This window comes from Lontra canadensis, unplaced genomic scaffold (genome assembly GCF_010015895.1).
Source record: "Lontra canadensis isolate GAN:19392208 unplaced genomic scaffold, GSC_riverotter_1.0 scaffold5, whole genome shotgun sequence".
In the NCBI taxonomy this organism is placed as follows: domain Eukaryota; kingdom Metazoa; phylum Chordata; class Mammalia; order Carnivora; family Mustelidae; genus Lontra; species Lontra canadensis.
Window position 1 is genome coordinate 1,775,278 of NW_022630999.1, and position 27,467 is coordinate 1,802,744.

General features: G+C 42.7%; 1 protein-coding gene across 1 annotated transcript; it reads left to right on the forward strand.

The window, feature by feature from the left end:
- Nucleotides 1-1,245: 1,245 nt before the first annotated feature.
- On the forward strand, nucleotides 1,246-21,800 carry DNAJC21 (DnaJ heat shock protein family (Hsp40) member C21). Its single transcript, XM_032851307.1, has 12 exons — nucleotides 1,246-1,485; nucleotides 7,142-7,235; nucleotides 9,126-9,249; nucleotides 9,545-9,667; nucleotides 10,063-10,367; nucleotides 11,177-11,328; nucleotides 13,306-13,393; nucleotides 16,058-16,216; nucleotides 16,633-16,675; nucleotides 19,482-19,654; nucleotides 20,735-20,810; nucleotides 21,314-21,800. Exons 1-12 carry the CDS (start codon nucleotides 1,389-1,391, stop codon nucleotides 21,476-21,478), a joined length of 1,599 nt encoding a protein of 532 aa, XP_032707198.1. The 5' UTR covers nucleotides 1,246-1,388; the 3' UTR covers nucleotides 21,479-21,800.
- Nucleotides 21,801-27,467: the final 5,667 nt, after the last annotated feature.

Here is a 27,467-nt window from a genome sequence, read left to right on the forward strand (position 1 = left end):
CTCAAATGGGGCAAGGTTCCATTTTCACCTTTATTCAAACTATCAGTCACTATCTATTGTCAATTTACAAACTAAGATGGTGTATAGTATCTTCCTTCTCTGAAAAAGAGGCAGGTGTGTAAATTTCGAGTACGAGTTGAACAGTGGTGTGTGGAGAAACTTGATGAGGTTTGGGGTTGGTTTTGATTGTGCAGTGGGCATGGTATTAGGGAAGCAAGGAACCACCTTGTACAGTAAGATGTTAGCAATAGAGCCAACCCTTCTCTTTACACATGGTTGACAAAACCTACACCTAACAACTGACATATGTAAACATTCCACATTACAGTGAAATATATTGGTGTGTCTATTAAACCAATGTATTTTAAGGACACCTAGGATACTATTTTGGCACCTTATCAAATTGGAACAGTTGTACGGATCTCCCATGCTGTAGTAATAATGTGTCGGTTCGGTCAACAAAAACTGGTTAAATACTATCCCCTAACAGCATTCTTAACAATCTAGGAAATGCAGGCTTAGAAGCGAGAAAGTGTTAGTGGATGGGTCAACACAATTTTATTCATACTGGTGGTAAAACATTTGGTATGTTATTTTTAAATGTGTTGATGGTCTCTCAAATTTTCCACTTTAAGGCATCATATTTACTGTTACTTCATTGCCTATTAGTCAGAATGAGCAGTATTAGAGATCTCGATAAGTGGCAGCTGAAGAGAATTGAAGTTAAATCCTGCATTTGGTTCACCTGAATCCTGCCATTGATCAGTTGGGGAGGCCTGAGCAAAACACTCGACTACTTCGAGCCTGAGTCGCCTCACCCGGAAAAACGGGGGTCCACTGAGAAATCGTCTTCAGAAGACAAGATGCTTTCCGGAACCTTGTATCAGACTCCTATCAGCCATCCGGTGGCCAGCCCAGTTAGTGCTCCTTACACAGACCGGCTACTGTGCCCCTCACAATGACGCCCGCCGTGGCCCCGCCTCCCACCTGTCGGGGCCCTGCCTTCATCCCGCCGCGGCCCCGCCTCCCACCCACCGAGGCCCCGCCTCCATTCCGCCGCGGTCCCGCCTCCTACCCACCGAGGCCCCGCCTCCCTCCCGCGCAGCTTTTCCCGGAACCGAGCCCTCCCCCAGCCCATGCGAAGCCGCGGCCTCCGGCACCGCCCACTCCGCGCGCCCGCGTGCCGCAGCCCGCGCCGCCTATCGCCGCCGCGCGCTTCCGCCACCCCGCGCCGCTGCCGCCGCCGCCGCGCTCGCTGGCTGGCCCGGTGTGGGCGCCGGACTCCCGCTGCCGAAGAGGACCAGCAGCGCCGCCGCCACCCCTTCGGCCCGGGCCCGGGCCCCGGCCCCGCCCCGGGCCCCGGCCCCAGCCCCTTGCCCGGCCGGGCGATGAAGTGTCACTACGAAGCGCTGGGGGTGCGACGCGACGCCAGCGAGGAGGAGCTCAAGAAGGCCTATCGGAAGCTGGCCCTGAAATGGCACCCGGGTAACTACTCCGCAACCGTCGCAGCCCTTGCAAAAGCCGGGCCCCCGCCACCCTTCGCCCCCCTCTTCCCGGAATAACTCCGGGACCCTGGCCAGTCTCAACCCGCCCGCCCTGTGATTCGCCTCGCCCTGGGAACCCCGTTCGGGTCCCCGGCCAGGTGCCCCTGCGCAGTGCTCTTCCCGCCGGGCTTCCTCCCCGCCCGTCGGAGGACGCATCGCTCACCCCAGGCTTCCCTTAGAGCCCCGGGCGGCCCGTCCCTTCCCAGACGTTTCCCCGGCCCACCCACCAACCCCGGCGCTACCCGCAGTGGCACTTGATGGGGAGGACACATTCTAGCGACTTCAGCGTCTCCTCCCACCCCTAAGCAGACGGGAGCCGGAGTCGGAGCGGGAGACCTGGGCTCTCGAGTTTGGCCCTTGCTTGAGTTTCTGCCGCTCAGCTACCCTTAACTTCATCACGGAATCCCAACTACTCCAGTGTAATTTATGGCCCCTTATTGAAATTAAGACAAAGAAGCTAGTAAATTGTCTTAAATAGCTGTGCTCCCCCCCCTTTCCCAGTAAGCTGTTGAAATACGGACCCTGTACTCCACTTCAGATGTTTTGCAGATGGAGAGTTTTAATTGGGTGTCTTCCCTAGTGAAGTTTGTATGTATACTTAGGAGTATGCTTCCTTTGAATGTTTGATTTGGTCATAGTTCAGGCCTGTGTGACTTCTGTGAAGTAATCTGATCTTTCAGACTGGGAAACTAAGGCTGTGGTTGAATATCAGCTTTTTGAGTTTGTAAGAGGTTTACATATTAGCACTAATCAATAAGGGTGTTTATAGAATCTCCAGTATGTGCAAGTCCATAGTAAGATTCTGAAATGCTAAGACATCCCTTGGAAAACATGCTGTAAACCATGAAAAGTTAAATACAAGCGCAAACAAAATAGCACAACATACATAATTGGTAGTTGGATTAACAGAACAAGTAATAAATGCCCCAGGAAGCCAGGGGAGGGGAGTTCTCACTATGTCATGAGAAGCAGTGAGGTTTCTCCTTGGCAGAGGATCCTAGATTTTTAGCTAGATCTTAGGGAAATGGAATTGGGAAAAGTGACCTGAAGAGTGGAGGGAAGAGCATCATGGTGGACAAAAGGTGGTCTAGGGGACAGTTTGACTGATGGCAGTATTTATTGGAAATCTGAAAACATGGTTTGAGAGAAGAGCTGAAGGAAGGGCCTAGGACCCAAAGTCAAAAGGTAATGTCTGTAGTTGGTGGAACAAGAAATAAAGGTATGGGTTTGTTACTTAAAATGGTAACGATTACCAACAGAGGAACTAAACGAATATATATATATATATATGTGTATATATATATATATACACATATATATATATATAGGAAAGGAAGAAGTAAGGTAAACATCAGAAATTGAGTTAGGAATTAGAATGAAGTTAGGAATTTCTTGACTCTTCTGGCTGGAAAAGTGTGAGGAAGAGGATTAATGCTTGTGACCAAATGCATATATAATTTTGATGATAATATGAATATGTTTTTGAGTGTAGTTTTAAGATTAGATCATAAAGGGTCTTGAATGTTAGGCTAAGGACTGTGAAATTTGTTTTTCCAATAAGAGAGGGTTAAAGCTGGTTTTATTAAGATGTCTTGAGGCGGTACTGTGAGGGTGGCTGAGTGCATTGAAGAGGGACGGGGACAGAAGTCAGGTAATGTCCACTATGGCAAGGAAGGGCTCACACCAGGCTGGGGGTTAGTGGGAGGGAAGGGCAAGGCCTGGTAGAAGAGATGCTGTGAAGGAGAAATTATCAGATTTGGTGATTAACTGGAAATCAGTGCAAAGAAGGAAGGAAGAAGTAGGCAAAAGTTACTAAAACATCGGTTCACTATTTTGAAACAAAACCGGTTAGAAATGAAGTGTTTTCTCTGAATGTCATCATAATCATAACATCCTAAATATCTTTTGTTTGAACATGCCTATACATTTAAGGGATACATACTTTCCAGGTGATACATGATTTTGATATATTTTGCTGTGCTGACTTGTTAATTTAAGTCTGTCAGTCAGCAAATGTTCAATCTCTGTGTAAGGTCCTGTGTTAGGTGTTTCTGAGGTTAACATTTGGGCTTTGCTTCAAAGAATAATTTGTACTTCAAGAAAAAAGGCTGTTCATTTTTCATTGTTAAAGGTATTTCTTTGTTTTTTGTTTTGTTTTGTTTTAAATTGAGCAACTGAAAATAGTTTTCAGTAGGGTCAATGTTATTTCCTAGTGAGATCACTCCTCTTGAGGGGAAGGCTTTTATTTGATCACTGCCCGGAGCACTTTACTGTGTGAATGAGGCAGGAATGGTCCTTGCTCTGCAGGCAGGTAGAGTCATCAGGGAGTCCCAGGGAAACAGGCAGTTTCAGTCTGGCGAGAGAACGGTGGTCTGAAGGCAAGTACAGGGTGGTCTGAAGGCTTATGAGCACATGTGCCTGACCTGGACTGGGTTTCTGTGTGGGTGGGACAGATGTGTATCCCTGAAGAAGTGACCTCTAAGGGGAGACTGAAAACCAGAAAGCAGGGAGTACAGGGGGAGGAAGGCCAGACAAAGCATGGCAGAGTACAGGAAGGGCAAAGAGGGGGCTATGGCCAGGTGAGCAGCAGCCAGGTCTTGGAGGTTGGGGTCAACTGGACGAGGTAGATTGATTTTAACCTAAGGGCAGTGGGAAGCAGGGGAAAAGGTAGGTTGTGTTTGTCAGGTATGGAGAGAGCAGATTAGAGCAGGCAAGATTGGGAGGAGGGCGACCGGGAGGTCAGAGTACACTGAAGTCACCCATGGTGAACATAGGACCCAGGAATGGAAACTCTGAGCCAAGGGCTGGAATTCTCAGTAAGTTAAGGGGGAGTGGTTGAGTGATATGTGGACAGTGAGAAGGGGAAGAAGGTGGGGTTGGCCAGTGGTTTGAATCTGGATGGAATGCTAGTGTGCCCTTGGGGATGAGGAAAGGACCAGCAGCCAGGAGGATGCCAGCTGTGGGATCCTGAGGGCTGTGACTGAGGGAGCCCAAAAAGGAAGTCCTGAAGGGAAGCGGTGTTCTCAGGGAGCCTGGTTTCAGTCGAGGCAGGACTTAAAAGGCTCAGTCCATGGAATTTTCCAGAAGGTAGTGTAAAAAAGTTTGGGAGGGAGTAGAAGAGTGTGTGAGTGAATGGAGAGAAAAGCACAGAGAGTAGTGTGAGAATGCCTCTTAAACTTTGATGACTGGCTTTGCAGTACCTGCAGCCTTTGGGTGTGGCTGATAATAAATGTGGGCTTTTCCTTTATTATTGCTTTTTAACTTACTGCATTTATGTGCTTAGATCTCAGTTTAACATTATAGTCAGCCAGTTCAGGTATATTTAAGTGAAATAAGCCATATGACAGACTGAAAAAAATCAGAAAGACGTGTTAGTAAGAGGCGAGATCTTATTTTCAGCTGGTACATTGATGGACTTTCTATGTTTCAAAGCTTGAGCTTTCTCCAAACTTCTTTGGGGGAGAAAGGAAGGGTGTGGGAAGAAACAGGACAACGAAGTACAGAACTGATTAAAAGGTGAAGAAGAACCACCCACATACCTCCCCCAGTCACCTTTTTTGTTTTATGTGGGAAGATTTATTTGCTGGCGTTTTCTGCCATTCTGCTTTAATTGGGACTGTGCTGTTTTGTTTATGACAGAAAGTTTATGAATGGTTTGATGAAGATGTAGAAATCATGAGTATTTTTGAATCGTGAAAGATACAGAAATCATGACTCTCACCTTGATGGCGTATCTGGCTGTGTTCAGAGCTGCATGTGACAGGAAGGTGGCGACAGTAACTAAAGTGAATAGTTTTGTTTTTCATACTTAGCAAGAAATCCAGGGGACACCCGTCTTGGTAGCTCCAACTCTTGACGAAGCCCTCAAAGACCTGCTCCATTATCCTGATCCCAAGGCTTGAGTGCTTGCACCGAGTATAAGTGATTAAGCCTCAGAGCTAAAAGTTTCTTGCTGCCCCATGTTGTGGTGCAGAGACAGGCAGGTGAGCCACCGTGTAGCAGTTCTCCCCAGCATCTCTCGGGTGGGCCCTCACTTACTGTCCAGGGCGGCCTTTGGCGGGTGGGGTGGGGCGGGTGGTAGGGAGGGATAGGGAGACTGTGAATGGTTGGCTCCTTGATTATTGGTGCCTGTCTTTGGCTGTATTTGAAGTAGAGGATTACGCCGTGCCATGAGAAATGGGAGTATTTAGTCCCGGGAGAAGGACGACTCGGAGATAACCATTGGCCGTCTTCAGAGTGGCTGCACTGTGGAAGGGGATTTAAACCGGCATTAGATCGCTTGCCACTTACAGCTAGGCTGCGGGGGTGGACTTTTTTTCCTTTCAAGTTAGAGTTACCATGATTCTAAAATAATATCGAAAGCTTTTTCTGTGAAAGCATCTCAGCAAAGAGGGGCTACGGCCAATGGCTGCACTTGAGAAAGTATTGTCCGTGATAGTGGTTGAGCAGAAAATTCCCTGAAGGACTGGACATCCCGCGTGATGGTACCTAGAAAGAGGAGGCAGGATGCCCTCGAGGGTCTTGTTCTAAGGCTGCGAAGTTATTCCTAGGAAGTATGTTTCTGGCCTATTTTTCCTCTGGCGTCTTAGAGGGCAAGTATTGAGTTGTAGCTTATAGAATTTTGGTATGCTCCAGAGTGGTCCGAAAATATTTCACTTACTGAGTATATTATCTATTGCTATGCAACAAATTACCAAACGCTTAGGCCTGAAAACAATAAACACAGCAAACATCCGTTATATGGACTCAGTTTCTGAGGACAGAGTGTGGGGATGGCTTAGCTGGGTGGTTTTGGCTCAGGGTTTCTCGTGAGGTGGTATCCTCATTGGGAAAACCCGCTTTTCAATCTCCCTCCCATTGTATCAGGCCTTATTTCCTTGTTGGCTGTGGGCCAGAGGCCTCCATTCTCCACGTGGGCCACCCGAGTGTCTTGCTGTGGCAGCTGGTTACTCCCAGGGCAATCCAAGAGAGCAAGAGCCCGAGGTGGAAACTGCAGCCTTCTATAAACTAATCTCAGAAGTAACTTAGCATGCCATCACCATTTTTGCTGCCTTGCTGTTGGCCACACAGACCAACCCTGGTGACCTGTGAGGAGGCTCTACAGGGTGTGAATGCCAGGAGGTGGAGAGCCTTGGGGGCCATCTTGGAAGCTGCCCGATGCTCTCTGAATTCATAGTTAAGAGAAAAATAATTAGTATATATTTTTAAAGCTTTACAAGATTGTGGGGTCTGTGTTGATAAGAAAGAAAAAACATAAAGACCGTACTAAATAATAACACTCCTTCCATGACTGATTTTACATATATATATTTTGCTTTTTCAAAAAATAAAATGTGTGCTACTCAGGGTTTTCCGTTTGTGGATACCCAGACTGAGTGCTCAGTGACGCACCAAGGCTTAGGGGAAAGCATACAGTTTCTTCTCAAGTAGATACTTCTCGCATATCCTTATTATCAACTCTCACTAGGACCTCTTTGCTTTTTCCTTTTTTCTTTGTTTTGCGAACTCATCTATTTATGGCATTTGTGACGGAAGAGGTCCCTTTTAGATTCTGTCCTCTACTTGTTTGATGACTATCTGGAACTTTATCTTAACAGATAAAAATCTGGATAATGCCGCAGAAGCAGCTGAACAATTTAAATTAATCCAAGCAGCGTATGACGTGTTGAGTGACCCTCAGGAAAGAGCATGGTGAGCATCACGCTGCCCCTCCTATCTTAGTGTATTTTGTCGGGAAGAATTATCAATAGAAGACTTTAAAAAGTGGATGTTTGTCAAATGTTTCGGTGTGTTCTGAGGCATCTGTCCCCTATTCATTATAGAAAATGCAGTATTAGAGTTGGAAGGAAGCTTAGAGGTGACTACTCCAATTATTTCATTTTAGAGGAGGTAGACTAAAGCTTGGCAATATTAGATAGATTGAACCTTGACCCTTGGGAAGTAACTTCTTATTAAACAGGATCTCTTTGGTGTAGGACAAGTTTATTGGTGTTAGGAATGCTGACTTACCCTTAAAACAGTGTTTCAGAGCTAGAATTGCAGGATTTCCCCAAGAACTACTTTATATGAAGAAATGGAGTTAAGCTTCTATGTCTATGACAGATACTTTTAGGTATGATGACCTGATAATTTAATAGCATTTTCAGACAAAAAAATTCTTTTTTAAAAAAAGATTTTATTTATTAGAGAGAGCATGAGCAGGGGAAGGGGCAAAGCAAGAAGCCAACTCCCCACTGAGCAGAGAGCCCAATGAGGGGCTTGATTCTGGAACCCTGGTATCATGACCTGAGCCAAGGGCAGATGCTTAAAGGAGTAAGCCACCTAGTCACCCCCAGACAAAAATTTCTATGTTTAAATTTAAGTTCTCAGATTTTTTTTGAAGATTTTATTTATTTATTTGACTAAGAGAGATCACAGGTAGGCAGAGAAGCAGGCAGAGAGGGGGGGGGAAGCAGGCTCCCTGCTGAGCAGAGAGCCTGATGCGGGGCTTGATCCCAGGACCCACTGAGCCACCTGGGCACCCCGAGTTTTCAGATTCTTGATGAACTTTTTGCTACCAAGGAGTAGGTTTTAAGCCCTGACATGTCTGTGCAAGAGCCTGCTGTTACAAAGAGCAGGTGAGTGTGCAGGGCTGCTGCTCTAGTCTTGTGTGTGTCAAACAGCGTAAAACATGGCAGGCTCTCAAGCAAGAAAGGCTGTAAAAAAAAAAATTTTTTTTCTAAAAATTGTCCTTTAGGTGAAAATCAGAGAGAGAATCCTACATTTTTCTCCTGAAAAATTTGGAGATCTGGACTTAGGAATGTTTTTGCTTTCCTTTAGGAACTTTGAAATTCTTTCCTGCCGCCCTTGGCTCTGTGCCCTTCTCCAGATCTCAGGGGGCCTTCCTGTTCGAAGGGCTCTCTTGTCCTTTCGTGTGAAGGCCCTGCTGTTGACTCTCGTGTTGCCTACAGGGCAGACTGCACAGTTACTAGGAGTATGGTCCTTCTAGTGCAGGAGGCCTGGTTTGGAATTCTAGCGCTGCTGCTTACCGGGTTTGTGATTGTGGATAAATTATTTAGTATCGCTGAGAGTCAGTTTCCCATTACATCTTTGGGGTAAGAACTGACCTTACAGAGTTATTACAGGGAGTAATTGTGTGTATGTGAAACTTATAGATTGTTTCTATAAACCTAGGAAGACCAGTTTTGGTCTTTGTTGGTAAATCTGATCACAAATATATAATCTTAGTCTGTGGAGCAGATTATGTCCCGTGCTGATCAATTTAGTAATATTTCTTACCCGTAGAAATGCAGCTACCTTTCTGGGGGGGGGGAGTCATGGAAATTCCCTGGCTTGTTAAGTTCCTCTGTTCATGTGGGCAAGTAGTGTACAGTGCCTGCCTCATCCTTGAAGTTGCAGTCATAGTTTTAATCAGCTCTGTGAAGGATTATCAAGTCTTTTCATGTTGATATTTAAAAAAATTTTGAGTGTGGGTTGGACATATTAAAATGTCTAATAATATTTTGGCTGTTTCAGATTCAGGAGTCCTTCTGAATTCTCGTTTATTCAGCAATCACTGATGACGCTAATTTGTTTGTTTAGGTATGATAATCATAGAGAGGCTCTCCTTAAAGGTGGGCTTGATGGGGAATATCAGGACGACAGTTTAGATTTGCTTCACTACTTCACTGTGACCTGTTACTCTGGTTATGGAGATGATGAGAAGGTAAATGAACTCACTCTTAATTTCCTGTCAAGCACGAGACTTTCAAACACAAAGAGAAATCATGTAATTATAGGTGAAAGCAGTGTTCATTTTGAAAACTGAAAAAATACTGCCTTTGTATTTAAACTGTCGGCATAAGAAAACTGCTATTTTCAGAAACCTGCATGTACTGTCATGACAGAGCTTGGGCCTGTAATTCTTTAACATTAAAGTTTTTCATGTACGTTTTAAAATTGTATTCTGTGATCGGAGTATAAAAGTATTAAGAATTTGTTTTCCTGCTGCTGTGTTTTAGGGCTTTTATACAGTTTATCGTAATGTTTTTGAGATGATTGCGAAGGAGGAGCTAGAATCTGTGTTAGAAGAGGAGATGGAGGATTTCCCCACTTTTGGAGACTCCCAGAGTGACTATGATACGGTAAAAGAAAATTGCATTGACATTTTATAATTAGCATTTACCAGTGTGTTTTCTCCCCATTTCTTTATTTGAGAAGAGTGGACCCTGGTTCTTGGTCCCACACTGTAACTAACTCTGCCCCTGTCTCCCTTCCTGGAGGGGCTTGTGGCGCCCTCGGAGTGTCCTCCTTTACGTTTCCTGTTTATTGAGCAGGTCCCATCCCATTCAGCACCTCACTCAGTTTGTTCTCAAGGGTGATTTATTCTGCAAAGCCCTGAAGGACTGTCTTTTCCATTGAGTAGTAGTGATGTGATGTGTGTGAAAAAAGAGATGTGTTGCGTCACTGATAATTTGCTGCCTTGCTGGAGAAAAAGAATCTTAAACCTCAGCATGTTACTTGTTTTCTTGGTCTCTAGGTCGTCCATCCTTTCTATGCCTATTGGCAGAGTTTCTGCACTCAGAAGAACTTTGCATGGAAGGAAGAATATGATACGCGACAAGCTTCAAACCGCTGGGAGAAACGAGCCATGGAAAAAGAAAACAAAAAGATTCGCGACAAAGCGAGGAAGGAGAAGAACGAGCTTGTGCGCCAGCTGGTCGCGTTCATCCGCAAGAGAGACAGGAGAGTGCAGGCGCACCGGAAGCTCGTGGAGGAGCAGAACGCCGAGAAGGCCAGGAAGGCGGAGGAGATGAGGCGGCAGCAGAAGCTGAAGCAGGCCAAGTACGGGAGGCGTGGCTGGGCCCCTGGCTCTGAAGAGGTGTGGGGCCCTGGGACCGGGCCTTATGGGGGGGGCACCCCCTGTGTCCTGGCTTCATCAGCCACCCTTGCGCCGCATGTTTGCCTTCAGAGGCCCCCAATACTTGAGATCCTTTCCAGACTCTTCTGAGACATAATAATAATGACTGCCCATTGATCTCCTCCTCTGGATGAAGCCCGGTTCCAAGCACTTTTATCCTAGCAGTTCTGCGAAGTAAGTTCCGGCTTTTCTCCTCATCCTTTTGAGGAAGCCAGGCAGGCAGGCCCGAGATCCCAGAGCTGGGAAGTGGCAGAGGTGGGCTTCGGCCCGAGATGCCATGCAGTGTGCCCATTGTGCCCCACCTCGTGGTCCCGCCTCTTTGATGGCACACTCTAGGGCTTTGGTTCATTTGGTTCATTTTTATGCCTTTAAAGCTTTGTCACTCGAAGTTAGTGTAAAAGCATTGTGTCCAGAGCACTGTAGCATTCTTTTAAAGATGATTCACTTCTTCTAAATTCTACTCGCCCCACCCTTCATTTTTGGAAAATTAGCACTCTACTTGCCACTTGGGACTTAAAAACATCTCAAGACTTTTTAATAACTTGCTAGGAGGTCTAGATTTCAAAACCTGTTGTCTAATAGGGGGGTTAAAACCACCCACATAACAGATAAGCCACTCGCCCCCACTTGAATTCAGCCCTGACAGTGCAGGGAGAGCAGCTCTCCAGGGCATGGGCTGGAGGCCTGTGGGGTAAGCAGGACCAGCGTCAGTGGGGCTGTGCTGTGTGTCTAGACTGGCCGAGCAGTACAAAGAACAGAGCTGGATGACCGTGGCTGACCTGGAGAAGGAGCTCAAGGAGATGGAGGCGCGCTACGAGAAGGAGTTTGGAGATGGATCAGATGAAGATGAGATGGAGGAATCTGATCCCAAAGATGGGCATGATGGTAACTACCTTCATTGGGAAACTTGAGAAAGGGAGTGCTGTGCTCAGATGTCATGCACTCAGGATGCTTGCAGGTGGCAGGCAGGGGTGGCGCGGCGGGGCAGGGACGTGGCTGCATCCTGGGGACTCCTGCGCTCCCTCGCTCCCTCCACTGCTGCCAGCACCGTGTTGCCAGGATGTTCCTGTCCGTTTGCCTTCTAAGCAGAGCTGGAAATCTGGATTTTTATGGGACGTCTTCTGGTTTTGAAATGTGGCAGACAATTAAAATGAAAAATAATATTGTATAGGCCAAGCAAAGGTAGTCCATTGATGTTGACTAAACCCTAGATGATCGGAATAAGAAATAAGTTTATTTGATTAATAACCTCTTTTCTGAGTGTGCTTTAAACAGTCTGGGCTTCTGGCTGCATAAATAAGTTGGCCGGTGGGTATATTGACTGCTGGTTACTTAAAAGCCTGTGATGAAGCCCAGGAGGTCAAGTTTTTATAGCTCTTTCCAGAAAAGCCGATATTGTACAGGAGTCTGTGTGGTGTATATAAATTCTTCCTCTCATTTCTGAGAGTTTTCTCCCACTGTGCTGGGAAGTGTCCTTTCTGTGCGTCTCTTGTGAGAGCACAAGGCCTGTGACTACCTGAACACGCGAGGGATAGGCATTGTGGAGGATAACCTGACCTTTCGCGTAGTCTCTAGCTGTTGCGTGAGGAATAATGTGGAAGGATCAGTTCACCTTATCTATAAATGTGTTGTTGTAGACTAGTTGGTGAATGATAGAATGGTGGACTTTTATTTACTCCAAATGATTATGAAATGAAATTTTTAGAAGTAGTATGTGTGAAAGTCTTGAAAATTATAATGTATTCTGGAAACGTGAGGTGGCATAATTAGAGTTTTATGTAAAATTTATGAAGTGCTTTCACATTCAGGAAAGAGCTTGCTTTACCCTCACACAATACCCCGTAAATTTGTATTTTGCTCATAGAATGAATTTCCTTTTACTGAAGAGGAAAATACGACTCTGAGAAGCTTTGGCATATCGACCTGCCATCTGACCATTTTTAGATCCAGATTTTGACTTCAAAGCTAACATTTTTATTAACTATTTGATGAATTGTTTATATATAATAAAAGGGTATAGGTAATTGCACACTAATGCCATTTATTAAACATTAATACTAGGTAGAATGAGTTTTGATCATTTGTGATTTCAGTGAGAAAGTGTCTTTCGAAATTATGTTAATATCACAAAGAACCAAAATGTAGACTGTAGAAGAGATACCTTGGGATCCTTATTGATCTCATTGCATGATCCCTTTTATTGATCTCTGTGGCAGTCAGTTTACCTGTTTATTTCTTAAGAAGACAGATGGGATTTTACAAGGATTTTCAGTTCAACATTTTAGTTGTTTAGATTTTGTGGACTATATTGATAGTAATTATTTCATTGTAACAAAGTCCCAAGCTTATTAAAAAAACAAGGGTGTAAAGACATGTTAAAGTTTATATATAATAGGCTCTTTTATGACCACCCTGTCAAATAATGATGGAGTGTTTCAGGCTACGTTTATTTAAGCATTTAAGAGTAGATTACAGTTACAAATGTGTTTGCATCGAATCTTGCTCAAGGGGTCAACTGAAAAATTTGTTGAAAAAACTGCTTTGTGGTAGAACTGTCAAAGTGGCATCTGATTTTCTGGACTTAGCTCACACTGAGAACTTTGAGAGACTTTGAGTCTTCTCAGTAGACTTAGGAGAAGAACTGGAAAGGTAAAGTGGTGATTTGGAAGCCTACCTTTATAATTCAGGACTGCTTTTGAAAGGTCAGCTCAAACCCTGGTAACCTTATTTGGTTTTTGTAAGGAAATACAGTTTATACCTTGTGTGCGAAATTCGTTTGTTACTAACGACATGTAATTTGCTAACACATTTCAGATTTGGGTTCTTACTGTAGGGTTCTTACTGTCGGCTTCCTTCTCGTAGGTAGAGACAGTGATGAAGCTGATGATGCTGAGCTGTACGACGGCCTTTACTGCCCAGCGTGCGACAAATCTTTCAAGACAGAAAAGGCGTAAGTTTAAGATCTTTGAACGCCCCTTTTTTTGGAGGTGAACCAGAACACTGAAAGTCCTAAAAGGAAAGTGCTCCTAGCAGGGGGTCACCAGCCCTCCTCTGTGTTCTCTTGGGGGATTTCTTTTCCCCAGAAGCGGATGTAGGATTTGTGCCAGTGGTTAAGCACACTGCACTGATTCTCATCCGCAGCGGCAGTCCTACGTGAGAGCTGCTGCTTAAAACATGGACGCATCTCCATGTCACTGCTTGTCGTGACGAAGGCACAGTCACAGACGAGGAGGCTAGACCAAAGCGAGTCTCTGTTGTTGGTGGCAGACTCCCTTCCAGCTGTCACAGTCCCATGCAGGCCAGTGTCCCGTTTCAGCCTAGGAACTTTAAATGTGTCCTGTCTGAATTACATTTGCTGAAGCAGAGGGACTTTGCCCTTTGGAAACGAGGAAGAAAGAAGTATTTAAGTATTTACAAAGAGAGGAGAAAGAATAGGACAGAAAACAGAAGTAGACTCAGTAAGGGACAAAGAAACAAAACACATGCAGGGAAGGAGAGGGGAGACTGGAGAGTGCAAGTGGGGGTGTGGGAGGCATGAAAGGCGTTGGTGTGGAACCCCGAGGGGAAAAACTGTCAAGTAGTAAGAGAAGTGGCAAGGGCAGAAGAGTTAGAAACGGGAAAACAAAAGCAACAGTGAAGGAGATTTAAAATTGATTTTTTTATTTAAAAATAATGTCAGACTTACAGTGAAGTTGCAAGGAAAGAATAAAGCACCCGATTCACCTGTGGCTGATGTTTTGCCCTATTTGTGTTCACCCCTTCTCCGTCCCCCCACCTGCCCTGCTCCACACAATTTTTCCCTGAATAATTTGAGAGTAGGTTACATACATAATGCTTGTCTACATCTAAATTACTTCTGTATGTAGTCCTAAAGAAGAAAGCCATTCTGTTAGATGATTGATTGCAGGACAGCTGTCAGCTTCAGGAGGCTTATAACCTGGCTGTGGTCCTTTCATCTCCTCTACCGCCTATATTCCACGTCCGTCAGCACATCCTCTTGGCATCCTGTCCCGTGTCTCCTCTACTCCGGGCAGGATCCGGTCTAGGATCAGAGGACGCGTTCATTTACTTGGTCTTGTTTAATCTGGATCAGTTCCCTTGTCTGTGCCGTTGTTACTCCGGAGTACAGGCCCTTCAGAATGTTTTTTTCCTGGAGTACTTGTCATCTTGAGTGTCGGTCTCCTCATGATTGGATTCTGTGTCTGGCTGGCTACTGTGTCAACATGCGGTGCTGCTCTCAGGCCTTCAGTTCTGGAAGCATATGACGTCTGTCTGCCCTTCCTTGGTGGTGAGAGTTTTGATCACCCAGCCAGGACGTCTTCTACTTTTTCCACTGTAGAGTTAGTATTTTTTTCCATTGCAACAGATTTTACTTTATAGCCCATTTAATCTGTGGGGAGACACTTTCAAGTTAGACAAGTGCCCTGCTCCTCATCAGTGTCCTAGATTTGGCATTCATTGATGATTTTAGCTTATCCCACTTGTCACATAATGGTTCCAAAGCGGGGCTTTTCTGGAACCCGTGCTCCTTCTCCGTTATTAGTCCTCAGTAGGCCTTCTGCCATCAGTAAGAGCCCTGCCTCTCCTCTGTCTAGCTATTACCAGTATGAATTTGTGAAGTTTTTCAGTGTTCTATGATTTCTTACTGTACTTTTCATGCTCAAACTTTTCCAGATAGGATTAGTGAGAGTTCTTTCAAGGTGGCTCCTGTGTCCTTTTGACAAGTCCCAGTCATTTTTTTGAGCACTTATTTTCTGGCACACCACGTTCCTGTTTTCTAAGAAACCATGTTATGAAGGAGAATTTTAGTGGGAGGGAAAAGTAGCAAGTGAAGCTAGAAAACCCAAGTCTGAACAGATGAAATAAAGTTGATAGTATGGATGTAAGTTTCCTACTTTCTTGTTCATCTACTGGCTCTGGTACTTCTGTCTTGTCAACCCTATTTTGTGGAATGTTACTTCATGGCCCACAGATGCCCTGAAAGAGGCATGGCTCAGAGAGTTTTAGGCAAAGGGGTGTAGATGTGTCTGAACTCACATTTAGGATGGTGGGAGTGAGAAGGGAGAGCCCTCTTAAGAAGGCGAAAGACAGTTATTGAAAAAAGCAAAAGGGGGTAAACCACTGTGGTACCTGAGGCCCTCACGTCATAAACCAATGGTCTTCTCTTCAAGTTGGAATGCTGTCTTATAAATTCTCGGGATCTTCCAGAGCCCACAGTGCAGCCTGGAACATGCATGCTTTAGGCTAATACTCAGTGATTAAGAGGAAACAGTGGGAAAAAAAAAAAAAAAAAAGAGGAAACAGTGGAGAAGACTTGAATTTTAAGATAATAGAGAATTTAAAAAAAAAAAAAGGTTGGAAGCAAATATGTAGATAAAAGGATGGAGGGAAGGGAAGATGCTGGGATGGAGGGAAGAAGAGCTCAGGCATGGGCTGGCTGTGTCCTCCCGCCTGAGAGGTCCTGACAGGGTTCTTCTGCTTCTCTTTGTAGCATCCCCAACATTTTGCTTCCTTATTGGGAAAAATAAATTTTACCATGGTTGCATTTATTCAGCCACACACTTGGGCACATGTGAATCCTGTTGTGGTGACTAATGTTCGATTGTTCTTCCAGCATGAGGAATCATGAAAAATCAAAAAAGCATCGGGAAATGGTTGCCTTGTTAAAACAACAGCTGGAGGAGGAGGAAGAAAATTTTTCAGGACCTCAAACTGATGAAAATCCATTGAATGCCAATTCTGAGGAAGAAATAGAAGATGCACCAAAACAAAAGTACTTCTAAAAATGCTTCTAGACTTACTTATCACATTAGAGATGAGATTGCATTTAAATGCTGTTTTATCTAAGAAGTTATTCTGTTATGCTAATATTTTCCACATTTTCTTCTACGTAAGGGAATTTGCAATATTGAAACAGGTAAAAACATGATGTCGAGTATAATTTTACAGAATATATTATGATTGTTTTAAAAGCAGTTTTATATCAAGGGAATTGATATGCTAATTACCATCAATGGAACCACTGTTCTAATTTTCTAACAATAATGTGAATATTTTCTTTTTAAGACCTTATGCTGTTAACTACTTTTAAAATTTTACTTCTCTATCAGTAGTGTTTTAGTATTTTTTTTTCACTTAGTAAGTAGTCACAGTTAAATATTTGACATTTTTATTTATATTTATTCTTAGGCTTTCTAAAAAACAGAAAAAAAAGAAACAGAAACCAGCACAGGTATGTTGAAAAAGTTTTATTAACATTTAATATCAAACATAAAGTTGGACTGCTTTTGTTGTTTTAGTATAGTTCATATTAAAGAGAGGGATTTTCACTCTATATTTTAAGTTGATTATAAAATAGATTGAAGGAAGTTGAAAACCATTTTCTTTTTTCATCACTTTCCTCCATTAATGTGTATGTGGCTAATTTACTTAATTACTATTGTCGGTGTGTCTTCAAATATTGCAAGTGGAATTAATTCCCTGATACTAATTAACTGAGTGATCATATTAAAAATCTGGACACATATGATTACTGGGTTTTTAAATCTCTAAGACAAGAGTTAAAATCAGAAATATGTGAAAATCTGAGGGTTGATTATTGTATATCTAGGGTTTTTTTGCCAACAACATAAATGAAATTTTGCAAAAGGAACATTTGATTAGAAATGTGTAATGCTTATGATTCTTGAAAAAAATGTTTCTTAATATTACTCAGAAATGTAAGTTGTTTAAATATGTCACACTGGCATCTAAATCCAATCTCTCTTAAGAATATTTTTAAATTGGGGCACTTGGGTGGCTCAGTGGTTAAGCCTCTGCCTTCAGCTCAGGTCATAATCTCGGTCCTGGGATTGAGCCCCACATTGGGCTCTCTGCTCAGCAGGGAGCCTGCTTCCCTCTCTCTCTCTCTCTCTCTCTGCCTACTTGTGATCTCTCTGTCAAATAAAATCTTTAAAGAAAAGAGAATATTTTTAAATAAGAAGTTATTTTGTTGTTATAGATGCGTAACAATCCTATAGATGTATAAACATACAACGAGCTTCTCCATTTTACTAAGGATATTTGGTGGTTCTAAAGGAAGTGGAATTGATTTCTGCGCTATTTTAATATAATCTAATTACATTAGCTTATATTAAGTATTAAATATTACAGTTCTTTTTGAAAACTGAAAATATTTTTAAGAAAATTTAGTTAACACATTACTGATTTTTCATAAAACTTTAGATTTGGCTTATCTATTTAAATGGTTATATATTTGAAAGTAGTTTTTATCTGTCTCATGTTCCAAAAATGATACATGACACATGAATTTATCACTGTTAAAATTTGTGACTTGGAACTTTTGCTTCAATTATAAAACCACATAGCAAGTTCTGTGTTCCTTTATAAAATGACTCATACTGTCTTCTACCCAAAGACTCTATAATCATTAGCTTAGAACATTTCCTCTCTTGTTTGTGTGTGCTGGAACCACTAGAATAAACACAAGATAAGAGAGATTTATACCTAACCCAAGCCTATCCTGAGTAAGGAAGCGTAGGTCTTATAAGTTGCAGTAATAAATATATTTGTGTTTTCTTACCAATGAAAATGCTTCATTTACTAACCCATTTTTTCCCTCCAAAGCTGTATTCCTTTATAGTAATACCTCTTGTTGATGATTTCCGATTCTGTCATGAAGAAAATCCCATTTCAGATCTAGTTTTATGTAGCACTTTTCCTGACGTTTCCTCAGTTCTTTTTGAAAGGAGGGTAGTGTGGAGATGTGAACCAGTTGACTGAAGAGCAGCAGGCAGCAAACACAGAAAATCAGGAAACTTCAGACTGGGAGAGTTTTCTGTATGGGCAGGAAAAAAAATTTGCATGACCTAATAAGAAATAAGAAAGGAAACCCAGAAAACTGCAATTGAATGTAAACAGAGGACCCTGGCTGACAGAAAGGAGGAGTCCAAGTCACTTTTGAGCACAGTATTCTGAACACCCTCCATGAGAAACATTCCAAAGACAAAATTACTTGCAAAAAAATAAATCTTGTACTTAGTAGATATTTTGGTCTAATTGTAGCCTAAGTGTAGCCTGAATCTAATCATAAGGAGACAACCAGAGGAAGCCAAACTGTGGGACAGAATAGCCGGCATATTGTCAAAATCATGAAAGACAAAAAGTAGGGCTGTGGTGGTTCTAGGACAAAGGAGATTCAAGGGGCATGACCACGACACACAGCATGGGGTCCTTGATTTGTCACACCTCTCAGGGCCCCCAAGGAGAGGTTGTTACTGGGTTGGGAATATGGATTATGGAGCCGACACTTTAAATTCTTGAGTACGAAGGGCATTGTGGGGATGTAGGAGCAAGCATCGTGATACCTGCCTGCAATTTATTTTTATTCTTCTGGGCTTGGGGGCGGGGTGTGTGTGCAGAGAAGAGGGAGGAAGGGAAGGGGAAGCAAATGTGACAAAATGTTACCCCAACCCAAACCAACAAAAATAAACACTCTTCACATAGTGAAGGTATGTTGGCCAAGCTTTGCCTTTTTCGTAATGCTTATTTACTCTTTTTTTTTTTTCTCCTAACTATAAAAGTAGTATGTGCTCATTGCAGATCAGTTGGAAAATATGGAGAACTATAAATATCACCCCTCATTCTGCCTATAGATACTACTTAGTATTGAATTAGATTGTAATCAGACATTATGTGTAATTTTCTTTTATATTTTAGCTAATAATTTGTAGGTATTGTTCCACAGAATTGAATCAGTGTCTTTGCAAACATGATTTTTAAGAGCTTCGTAATTCCCTTCATAATCCAACCGTTCACTTATCGAACATATAGATTGTTTCCACTTTTTTCCTACTTTAATGTTTCTGTAGTGAGCATTCGTGTTTTTAAATTATTTGCTTTTTCTTTTTATTTCCTGAAGATTTCCTCATTCAGAGCGTACCCAACATTATAATTGTTTAGTATAATTACTTGGTATCCTAAGAAGCTGGGGTTGTTACTATAATTATTTTGTAATGCATACATGTTTTATTACCTAGAAGTATGATGATAATTTCAATGAAAATGGAACTGGAGAAGAAGTAAAGGTTGAATCAGAAGATACCAACTTAAATCAAGACCGTGCCAAAGAATTAGATGGGAGTCCCCAAGAAAGTATCAGTGTCACTGAGACTGTCGAACTCTGTGAGGATCCAAAAAGTGAAGCTAAGAAGTAAGTCAGGTTGATGGCGTTTTCTAATTACTGTTGGTGGGAAGAATATCTTTTCGGATCTCAAATTACATCTTTCCCACGGTTGATGAAGCAGAGCAGGTCTTTCGGTGACATGTACATTTATCCAGACAGACGTCCCACCGTAATACAGACAAGGCATGTTGGGAAGAGGATGCCGGAGGAAGGTGCTAATGGACATTTCAGCAACATGGCCCAAATCAAAAAGTCATTTTGACCCAGTTTCTATCCTGTTGAGGTCCTTATTTTATCCTTGATCAGTAATCCTTGAACAAGGAATCCAAGAACAAGTCTCCTGATGAGGCCGCGCCCCACTTGCCTGGAGCGTCTGGGACCATGTGTCTATGCTCAGGGCTGTCCTCCTGTGTTGGGCCCTGCGCTGCAGGTCACCAAGATCTGCATCCACAGCCCGGGGCCTTCCTGCTGGCAGGAGCCTGGAATGTGGTGCCCCATAGGGTCACAGTGGCTGGCCAGAGGAAGGTCTTTTTTAGCGGAGAGAGCATTCCTGGTCCTCTCCTTCCTGCCATGTCTTACTGTCTTGTCTCTGGCCTCCTCTGCTTCTCTAGAGCACAGAGTAATTTCTTATTCCTTGAGGGAAAATCTGAACAGTGAGTAGCCTCCCTGTCTAGGACCACGAGAAGGAGTTCAAACAACAGAGTCAAGTGTGTGTCTGCGTTGCCAGCATTTAGCATCGGAGCAGGGACAAAGGGGTAGGGCAGCACCCTTAGGGGTTTAGGAGCTGAGGGAAACACCATGATGGAGGCCTAGGGTAGGCCTGTAGCTCTGGGGAAGGAGGGCGGGGACATGTGCAATCCTGTAAGGTGTTGTAGCTTGTGTTTCAACAGTTTTAAGTAAATGCCTTAGCTTTTGTGTCACATTTAACATCTACTGTGGTCTTTAAAGTTGCTCTGGAAAGCTATTCATTTGAGATGTGAAAATTAATTAGATTGGCCATTAAAATTAATGAATTAGCCTTTCACTTGAGTCTTTTTGGGAGCAAAATAACAATTAAAAGGGATACATTATTACTGGATTGTAAGAACTCTATAATTTATTTTCCAGTGCTCCTAAACCCAAAGGGAAGAAAGCCAAAGACATGAAAAAATCTGTCAAAGTACCTGCTGAACCTCAGACAGTGGTAGGTCAAAATCTATTGACATTTTTCAGTGGATGGACCTAGTTTCAGCAATATCTTCTAAATTCTTAATTCTGATTCTAAAGCCATCTTTGGTGAGCCCTTGTGCACCTACTGAATAGGTGTGGATCTGTCAACAGTTTTTCTTGATGAATGTAGAATTTATATCTGTGCTGCTGTCCCTGTTCTTTAAAGTAAAAGGCACAGTGGGAATACCAGCTCCAACAGAACAGCTACTGCTCTGTTTTCCGTTACTTTGCAAACTGAAACGGCACTCTCGTCCACACGGTGCATACTGTGGAGTGGCTCAGGACTCTTAATATTGATGCTTTTGGTTGATGGGACTTAACTTTTCACTCTTTTGAGCCTAAGTGGCGGTAATTTTGTTAAAACATTTTATTTTGAATTATTTGATACTAAATCTCAACATGAAAACCTAAATTATTGCTCTCAGGGAATAACATTTGCTCTTACTGATATATATATATATTTTTTCCCCTCTTCAGAGTGATGTTCTTATCAGCTGTGCAACCTGCCATAGTGAATTTCCATCCCGGAATAAACTTTTTGACCATCTGAAAGCCACAGGTCATGCAAGAGCACCTGCATCGTGTTCTTTAAACAGTGTAACAAGTAGTCGAAGCAAGAAAGAGAAACGTAAAAACAGATAGAAATCCTGCCAATGTTTTTTTCTTTTTGATTGTCTCTAGATTTTGAAACCAATAACTGAACTGAAGTCATCTAAAGAGTTAAAATTTCGGTGATCTGCAATTTATTGCATTGTGAAAGATTATTTTTTATCTTGTAAAAACATTTTTTTGTTTAATATATATTTTTTAAACATTTCATTAGTGATTGAATTCTACTTTGCCATCTGGATTGACTTGAATGTTTCAAAACAGGTACATATTGTAAAGTATGCGTTTTTGACTTCTGTTGGCTCACATGGACAGAAATGTACAGGGAGAATTAAATTATTTTAACACATACAAATACTCCTTTGTGTTTTATTTTGGGGATTTCACATAGTATTTTTATATGATTCAGTGCTTTTGTATTCTGTTAACATTTCATGATCTGTCAAAGACTCAGTTTTAAAATCATCATAGTTTTTTTTCTTACCTAGTACCATGACTCCAGTTCTGCTTTTAAAATTATTTATAAATAACCTATTTTTGATTACTGTATTTTTTTTTCCTCAAGGACAGGGGTAGGTAGAAACTAATTGAATATATATGGTTATGTTTCAAGACTTGTATCTCAAGGTATAACCATGGTGATTTGAGATTTTATAGGTAATTCTCAATAAGATATATCTTTTGGTGTTTTGCCCTGATTTAAATTGTGGAGGTGGAAGCAAATCACTGTGTGGCACTTCCTCCTTGGCACGGTGACGGCCGTGAAGCATGACGGAACCAGGGGCGGGTGGTGCAGAATTTGTACTGACTCTTTAACAAAGGATATTCTGCCTTGGGCTTTTTTCCTTCACTATTTTCAGAAGTTTTTACTTTTGTTTTTTTCATCATTTAATGGAAAACAACTTTTTGAATAAAAGTTTTTTCATAGGGCTGGTATTTATGCCATCCATTCTGTAGCAAAGATGAATATTAACTCGAAAAACAGAGAACAGTCGAAAGTGAGTGTGGTCATGTATGTGGATCAGTGATGAGTCGGTTTTTAGGGTGAGGCTGGATTAAATAGGCAATTCTTACACTTGGTCTTGAGAGTAACTTTGAACTCAGTGGCTTTAAATATATACTCCGTGTTTAGTGCAGCTCTCGCCTTATATCCTTGAATCTTCAAGTGAAGGAATCTTCAGTTAGTTATGGGCTCTAATACTTGAGTCTCTTGGCAAAGACTTTTCTGAATGCCTCATGGATAGTACTGAGAGTGGGGATCACGCTGTGTGGTTGACTTGAAAATACGCATTTGTATTTTAATTTTTTCTTCATTTAGAGATTTAGTACATTTTTAAAAAGATTTTATTTTTTGAGAGAGAGAGCACAAGTGGGGGGAGGGGCAGAGGGAGAAGCCGGCTCCCCACTGCGCATGGAACCCAATACAGGGCTCGACCCCAGGACACCCATTGATGACCTTAGCCAAAGGCAGACGCTTAACCAACTGAGCCACACAGACGCCCCATAAGTTTTCTTTATCGTCTTTCTTTCTGTTTCTCTACCCTCTTTCGCTAATTCCTCCTAATTGTCATGCACTACCCCCTTCCCCCACCTTGTCCCTTTCTTGTCACTTCAGGGGAAATAGAGCCAGTTCTTTGGGCTCTTCCTCCCAGGCTTGGTCTGAAAAGTTGCCACCCTCTGCTAGTTAGAACTAGGTGAACTGGCTGTAATAAGAATAGGAGTACTGGGGGCCCCTGGGTGGCTCAGTGGGTTAAGCCTCTGCCTTCAGCTCAGGTCATGATCTCAGGGTCCTGGGATCGAGCCCTGAATCAGGCTATCTGCTCAGCGGGGAGCCTGCTTCCCCCATCTCTCTTCCTGCCTCTGCCTACTTGTGATCTCTCTCTCTCTCTGCCAAATAAATAAATAAAATCTTAAAAAAAAATAGTACTTATCAACAAGAGGGCATACTGATCACATATTATTGTACAGAAGAATTATGAAGTCCTCTGGACAGGCAGAGAATGTCCTTGCTTTCCCTTGTACCCACCAGGTAGGTGTTTGGTTTCTGCTTTGTGTGCAGATTGATTGGGGTTACCGGTCACTTTTATTCTGATTCACAAAACTCAACCATATTTTGAAAGGATCTTCATCAGTTGTAACTGAAAGCTAGATCTCATTTGTAGTCCTGTGCATATATAATGCCGACAAATCATTTAACTTCTCTGAATTTCTTTCTCCTTATCTCTAACACAGTTCTCCGCATCGTATTGTTTCTGTTTATCACACAGGATTATTATGAAGGGCAGATAAAATAGCAGTATTAATCTCTGTACCCATCATGGGGCTCGTACTCATGACCCCAAGATCAAGAGCCGTGTGATCTGAGCCAGCCAGGCACCCCGGGCAAAATAGTATTACGAAAGTGTTTTTTAACTATGAAAGCTTTATACAAAATGTTGTATTTAAAAGAGTTGAATCTTTTTCAGTTAAGATACTTGCAGACTGAAGTGTACATGTTGAATTAAACGTGTATTAAGTTTTTATAGGAATGTCCTTCCTCATCCACTTCTGAAGAGGAAACAGAAACGTATTATGCTGGAGGTAAAATGTTTTTGGTGAATCACAGACATTCGATTTCATTTGTCTAAAGCAAAACAGATAGTCTAAAATATGTGAGCACATGTTTTACACTGACATCATTCAGGGTCAGTTGTGAGCGCCATCCGGACTGAAGGAAGCTGAGCTGTGGAAGATGCAGGGAAGGTGGGCTCTGCCAGGAGAGGCTGAGGGGAAATCCCGTCTTCTCTCTGCACTGTGTTCAGTGGTGCCAGAGCTGGGCTTCCCTAGAAAGCCCGGTGAGACTTGGGTTTCAAAACAGGAGCAGTATCCTTAGCAGAAGTACACTAGAGAACAGGTCTGCATCAAAATTAAAGCTTTTGTAGGACAACAGGCACCCTAAGTAGAAAGCTTCAGCCTGGGAGAAATGGTTTGCAATATTTATATAATGGACAGGATTAGCATCCAGAAGACTTGAAGAAGTACCTCCTACAAATCAAGGAGCAAATGACAGACATGCATTAGTAGAGCAGTTCTCAAACTTTTTGGTCACAAGACCCCTTCCCACTCTCAAAAACTGAGAACTCCAGACAGTATTTGTGGGTGGGGCTTCTATTTATTGATATTTACTCTTAGAAATCAAAATGGATTTAGGAGTATTTATTAAAAAAGAATACATATTAAGTAACAAATATGAAAACTTTTGAAATGAAAGTTTAATGAGAAGAGAGGTTTCACATTTTTAAAAATATTTATTAGAACAAGTTGGGGGAGAGGGAGAGGGAGAAGCAGGCTCCCTGATGTGGGGCTCAATCCCAGGGCCCTGGGACCATCACCTGAGTAAAAGCCAACTAACTGAGCCACCTAGGCAGCCCCATTGTTTCACGTTTTTGAAAACTTCTTTGTCTAGCTTAATGAAATTAAGGACTCATATCGGCTTCTGCGATCAGTCTGTTGTTCCGTGTTTGGTTAAAGTATATGAAGAAAATGGAGCTTCATCTGGGTAGGATACTGGAAAAGGAAGGACTTTGTGGGTCCTTCTGGGTCTCCCAGACCACAATCAGATTAACTACATTAGAAAAATGGGTAAAACATATCAGAAAAAGCTGGAATAAACAATGAAAAGATGATCATTGTTACTGATAACGAGGGAAATACGGCTAAATAATTGTTCTGTGCTTTCAGATTGGCAAGAAGGCAAAATACCTCCCAAGGTCAAGAAGGAATGTTGGTGAGGATGAAGAAATGAGGACACACTCCTTTCTTTTGGAGTAAAATCAATTGAATTTGATGATGTGTCTGAAAGTTGAAGATAAATAGTATAGCCTCTGACCTCAGGCTCTGTAACCTGAGGCACAGGACTAGAGTCTCGGTCCCCAATGCCCTGGCCTGGCCTTCCCTTGGGAGCTCCCTCCTGAAGGCGGTGCTTAGGTCCCACCCTGGACTTGCCCAGTGAGAGTCTGCAGTTAAGATTTCTCAGGTGATTCATCTGCTCCTTAAAGCCCGAGAATCAGGACTGTCCAGAACCCCAGTACTTGTGTGTCAGCCTTATTACACGGATGCTCACAGCTGAATTGTTTGTATCTAGGAAAAGTGGGAAACAGCCTAAATGCATGAACAAGAAAATGGAGCAATTATGGCCCATTTTAAGATGGCAGACAACGGAGCAGTTAAAACGAGTCAACTTGATCTATAGTATCAGTGGATAGCTGTTGTGGAAAGAAAAAAAAATGATGAAAACAAGCTATCAGAAGATGAAATATGCCATTTATGAGTTTTAAAAAGTATTGTTGTTATTGGTGAATTGAAAGCAGGGTAGCGTTGCTGGGAAACATTGTTCTGAAAAGTAATGGCCTCCAGAAAGGGAGGGAGTGCAACGGAAGGGGGCTGTGCCGGCAGGAGCGGCCTCGTCGGAGTCCACTTGATTTTAAGGCCCGAAGGAAAAGATTGGCATTTGTTTGTTCATTCTGGATGCTGGGTAGGGAGCGTTTGTTACTGGTTTTCATGAAATAAACATCCAGAGAAATACGGGTTAATGTTTCCCTTCTTCCCAGCAAGATGCACCCTTACAAAAGGGAATTTAAAGGGTTTAGGATGTACATCTGATCCCTGGTGTGTTCTGTAAGGACATGGTCGCAGAGGCCATCACTAGTGTCTCAGTCTCCTTCTGCCCTCAACTCTGATCTCTAGTTGGGCACAAAGCCACTTAGAACGTGATTACCTTCCAGGCCGCCATGGCAGTCTGGTGTCACTTCTGGCCAGTGACTTGAGCGACTTTTGGGAAATGTCCTTCAAGATGTGGACTGTCCTTATCCTTTCCTCTGGCTATTTAAGTGAAGAGATGGTGGCTGGAACTCTGGCCCCGGTCTGGGACCCCATGTCCTCCCTGGGCTGAGCAGCAGGAGCACAGCATCTTCTGTTCCTGATACATAGTAGAAGACCCCGCAGACCCTAGACCAGCTCCCTTTGCACCCTAGAGAACTCAGACTCCCGCATCACCAAAGCCTCCGTTCTGTGCTCAGGGTCCCAGGTGGCTCAAGCCCTGACTGATTCAGGGTGTGCATGGTTACCTGAATGAGAGGTGTGGCTTCTGCAGTGCCAAGGACGTTGGCTCTGAACTCTGAGAGATCTCTGATGAAATTCCAGCGCCAGCATTAACTAGACAAACTTGGGCAGGTCATTCAAACTCTTCAAGCCTTTTCTTCTTCCTTAATCTGTAAAATAGGGGTGGCTGAGGGATTCATTTGGTTAAGTATCTGCCTTCAGCTCAGGTCACGATCCCAGGGTCCAGGGATCGAGCCCCACATTGGTCTCCCTGCTCAAGGGGGAGTCTGCTTCTCCCTCTCCCTCTGCCGCTTCCCTTGCTTGTGCTCCCTCTCTCTCAAATAAATAAAAATCTTTAAAAAAAAAATCTGTAAAAGATGTGAGACCAACTTGCAGAACTGTAAAGGTTAAAGTCTTCAGGTGTGAGCACAGTGCCTGCACAGGGTAGGCATTCAAAAACTCAGATTTCACTTACTTTGAATCATCTCTTCTGCTAGAAATTTTCCTGCTTCAGCTATTTACTTTGATTTCTGGAATAATCCGAACAGTGAAGTGATGACGTGGAGGGAAATCCATGAGTATATTGATCCTACGGTGTATTAAAAAAGTACTATTGTATATGTTAAGATTCCTGCCTAACTGCAACAAAATCTGTATAGGCTAAAGCTGGAAATACGCTATTTCAGTATGGTGGTATGACACCAATGGAAACTGTTTCACAGATCAGTGATCTTAATTATGTTAGAAGACTTGGCGCATTTGTACACATAATTGCCATTGAAGCCACTCAGGGCCCCAACATCATTAATGTCCTTTCAGATACAATGTGCCTTCTGAAAATAGAAAAGGCTCGCATTATCCTTTGCATTATGGATCCTTCGAATGCCACTCTTAGAGAAAGCTGCTAACCATTTCTAAAAATGAAAAGATCATGATGTCTCTT

Excerpts from the sequence above, each read along its gene's own strand:
- DNAJC21 (XM_032851307.1), top strand. The coding sequence starts at position 1,389 with ATGAAGTGTCACTACGAAGCGCTGGGGGTGCGACGCGACGCCAGCGAG. Across the intron at positions 1,486-7,141 it reads GGCCCTGAAATGGCACCCGG|ATAAAAATCTGGATAATGCC; the intron begins GTAACTACTCCG and ends TTATCTTAACAG. Across the intron at positions 20,811-21,313 it reads CTGCTGAACCTCAGACAGTG|AGTGATGTTCTTATCAGCTG; the intron begins GTAGGTCAAAAT and ends TCCCCTCTTCAG.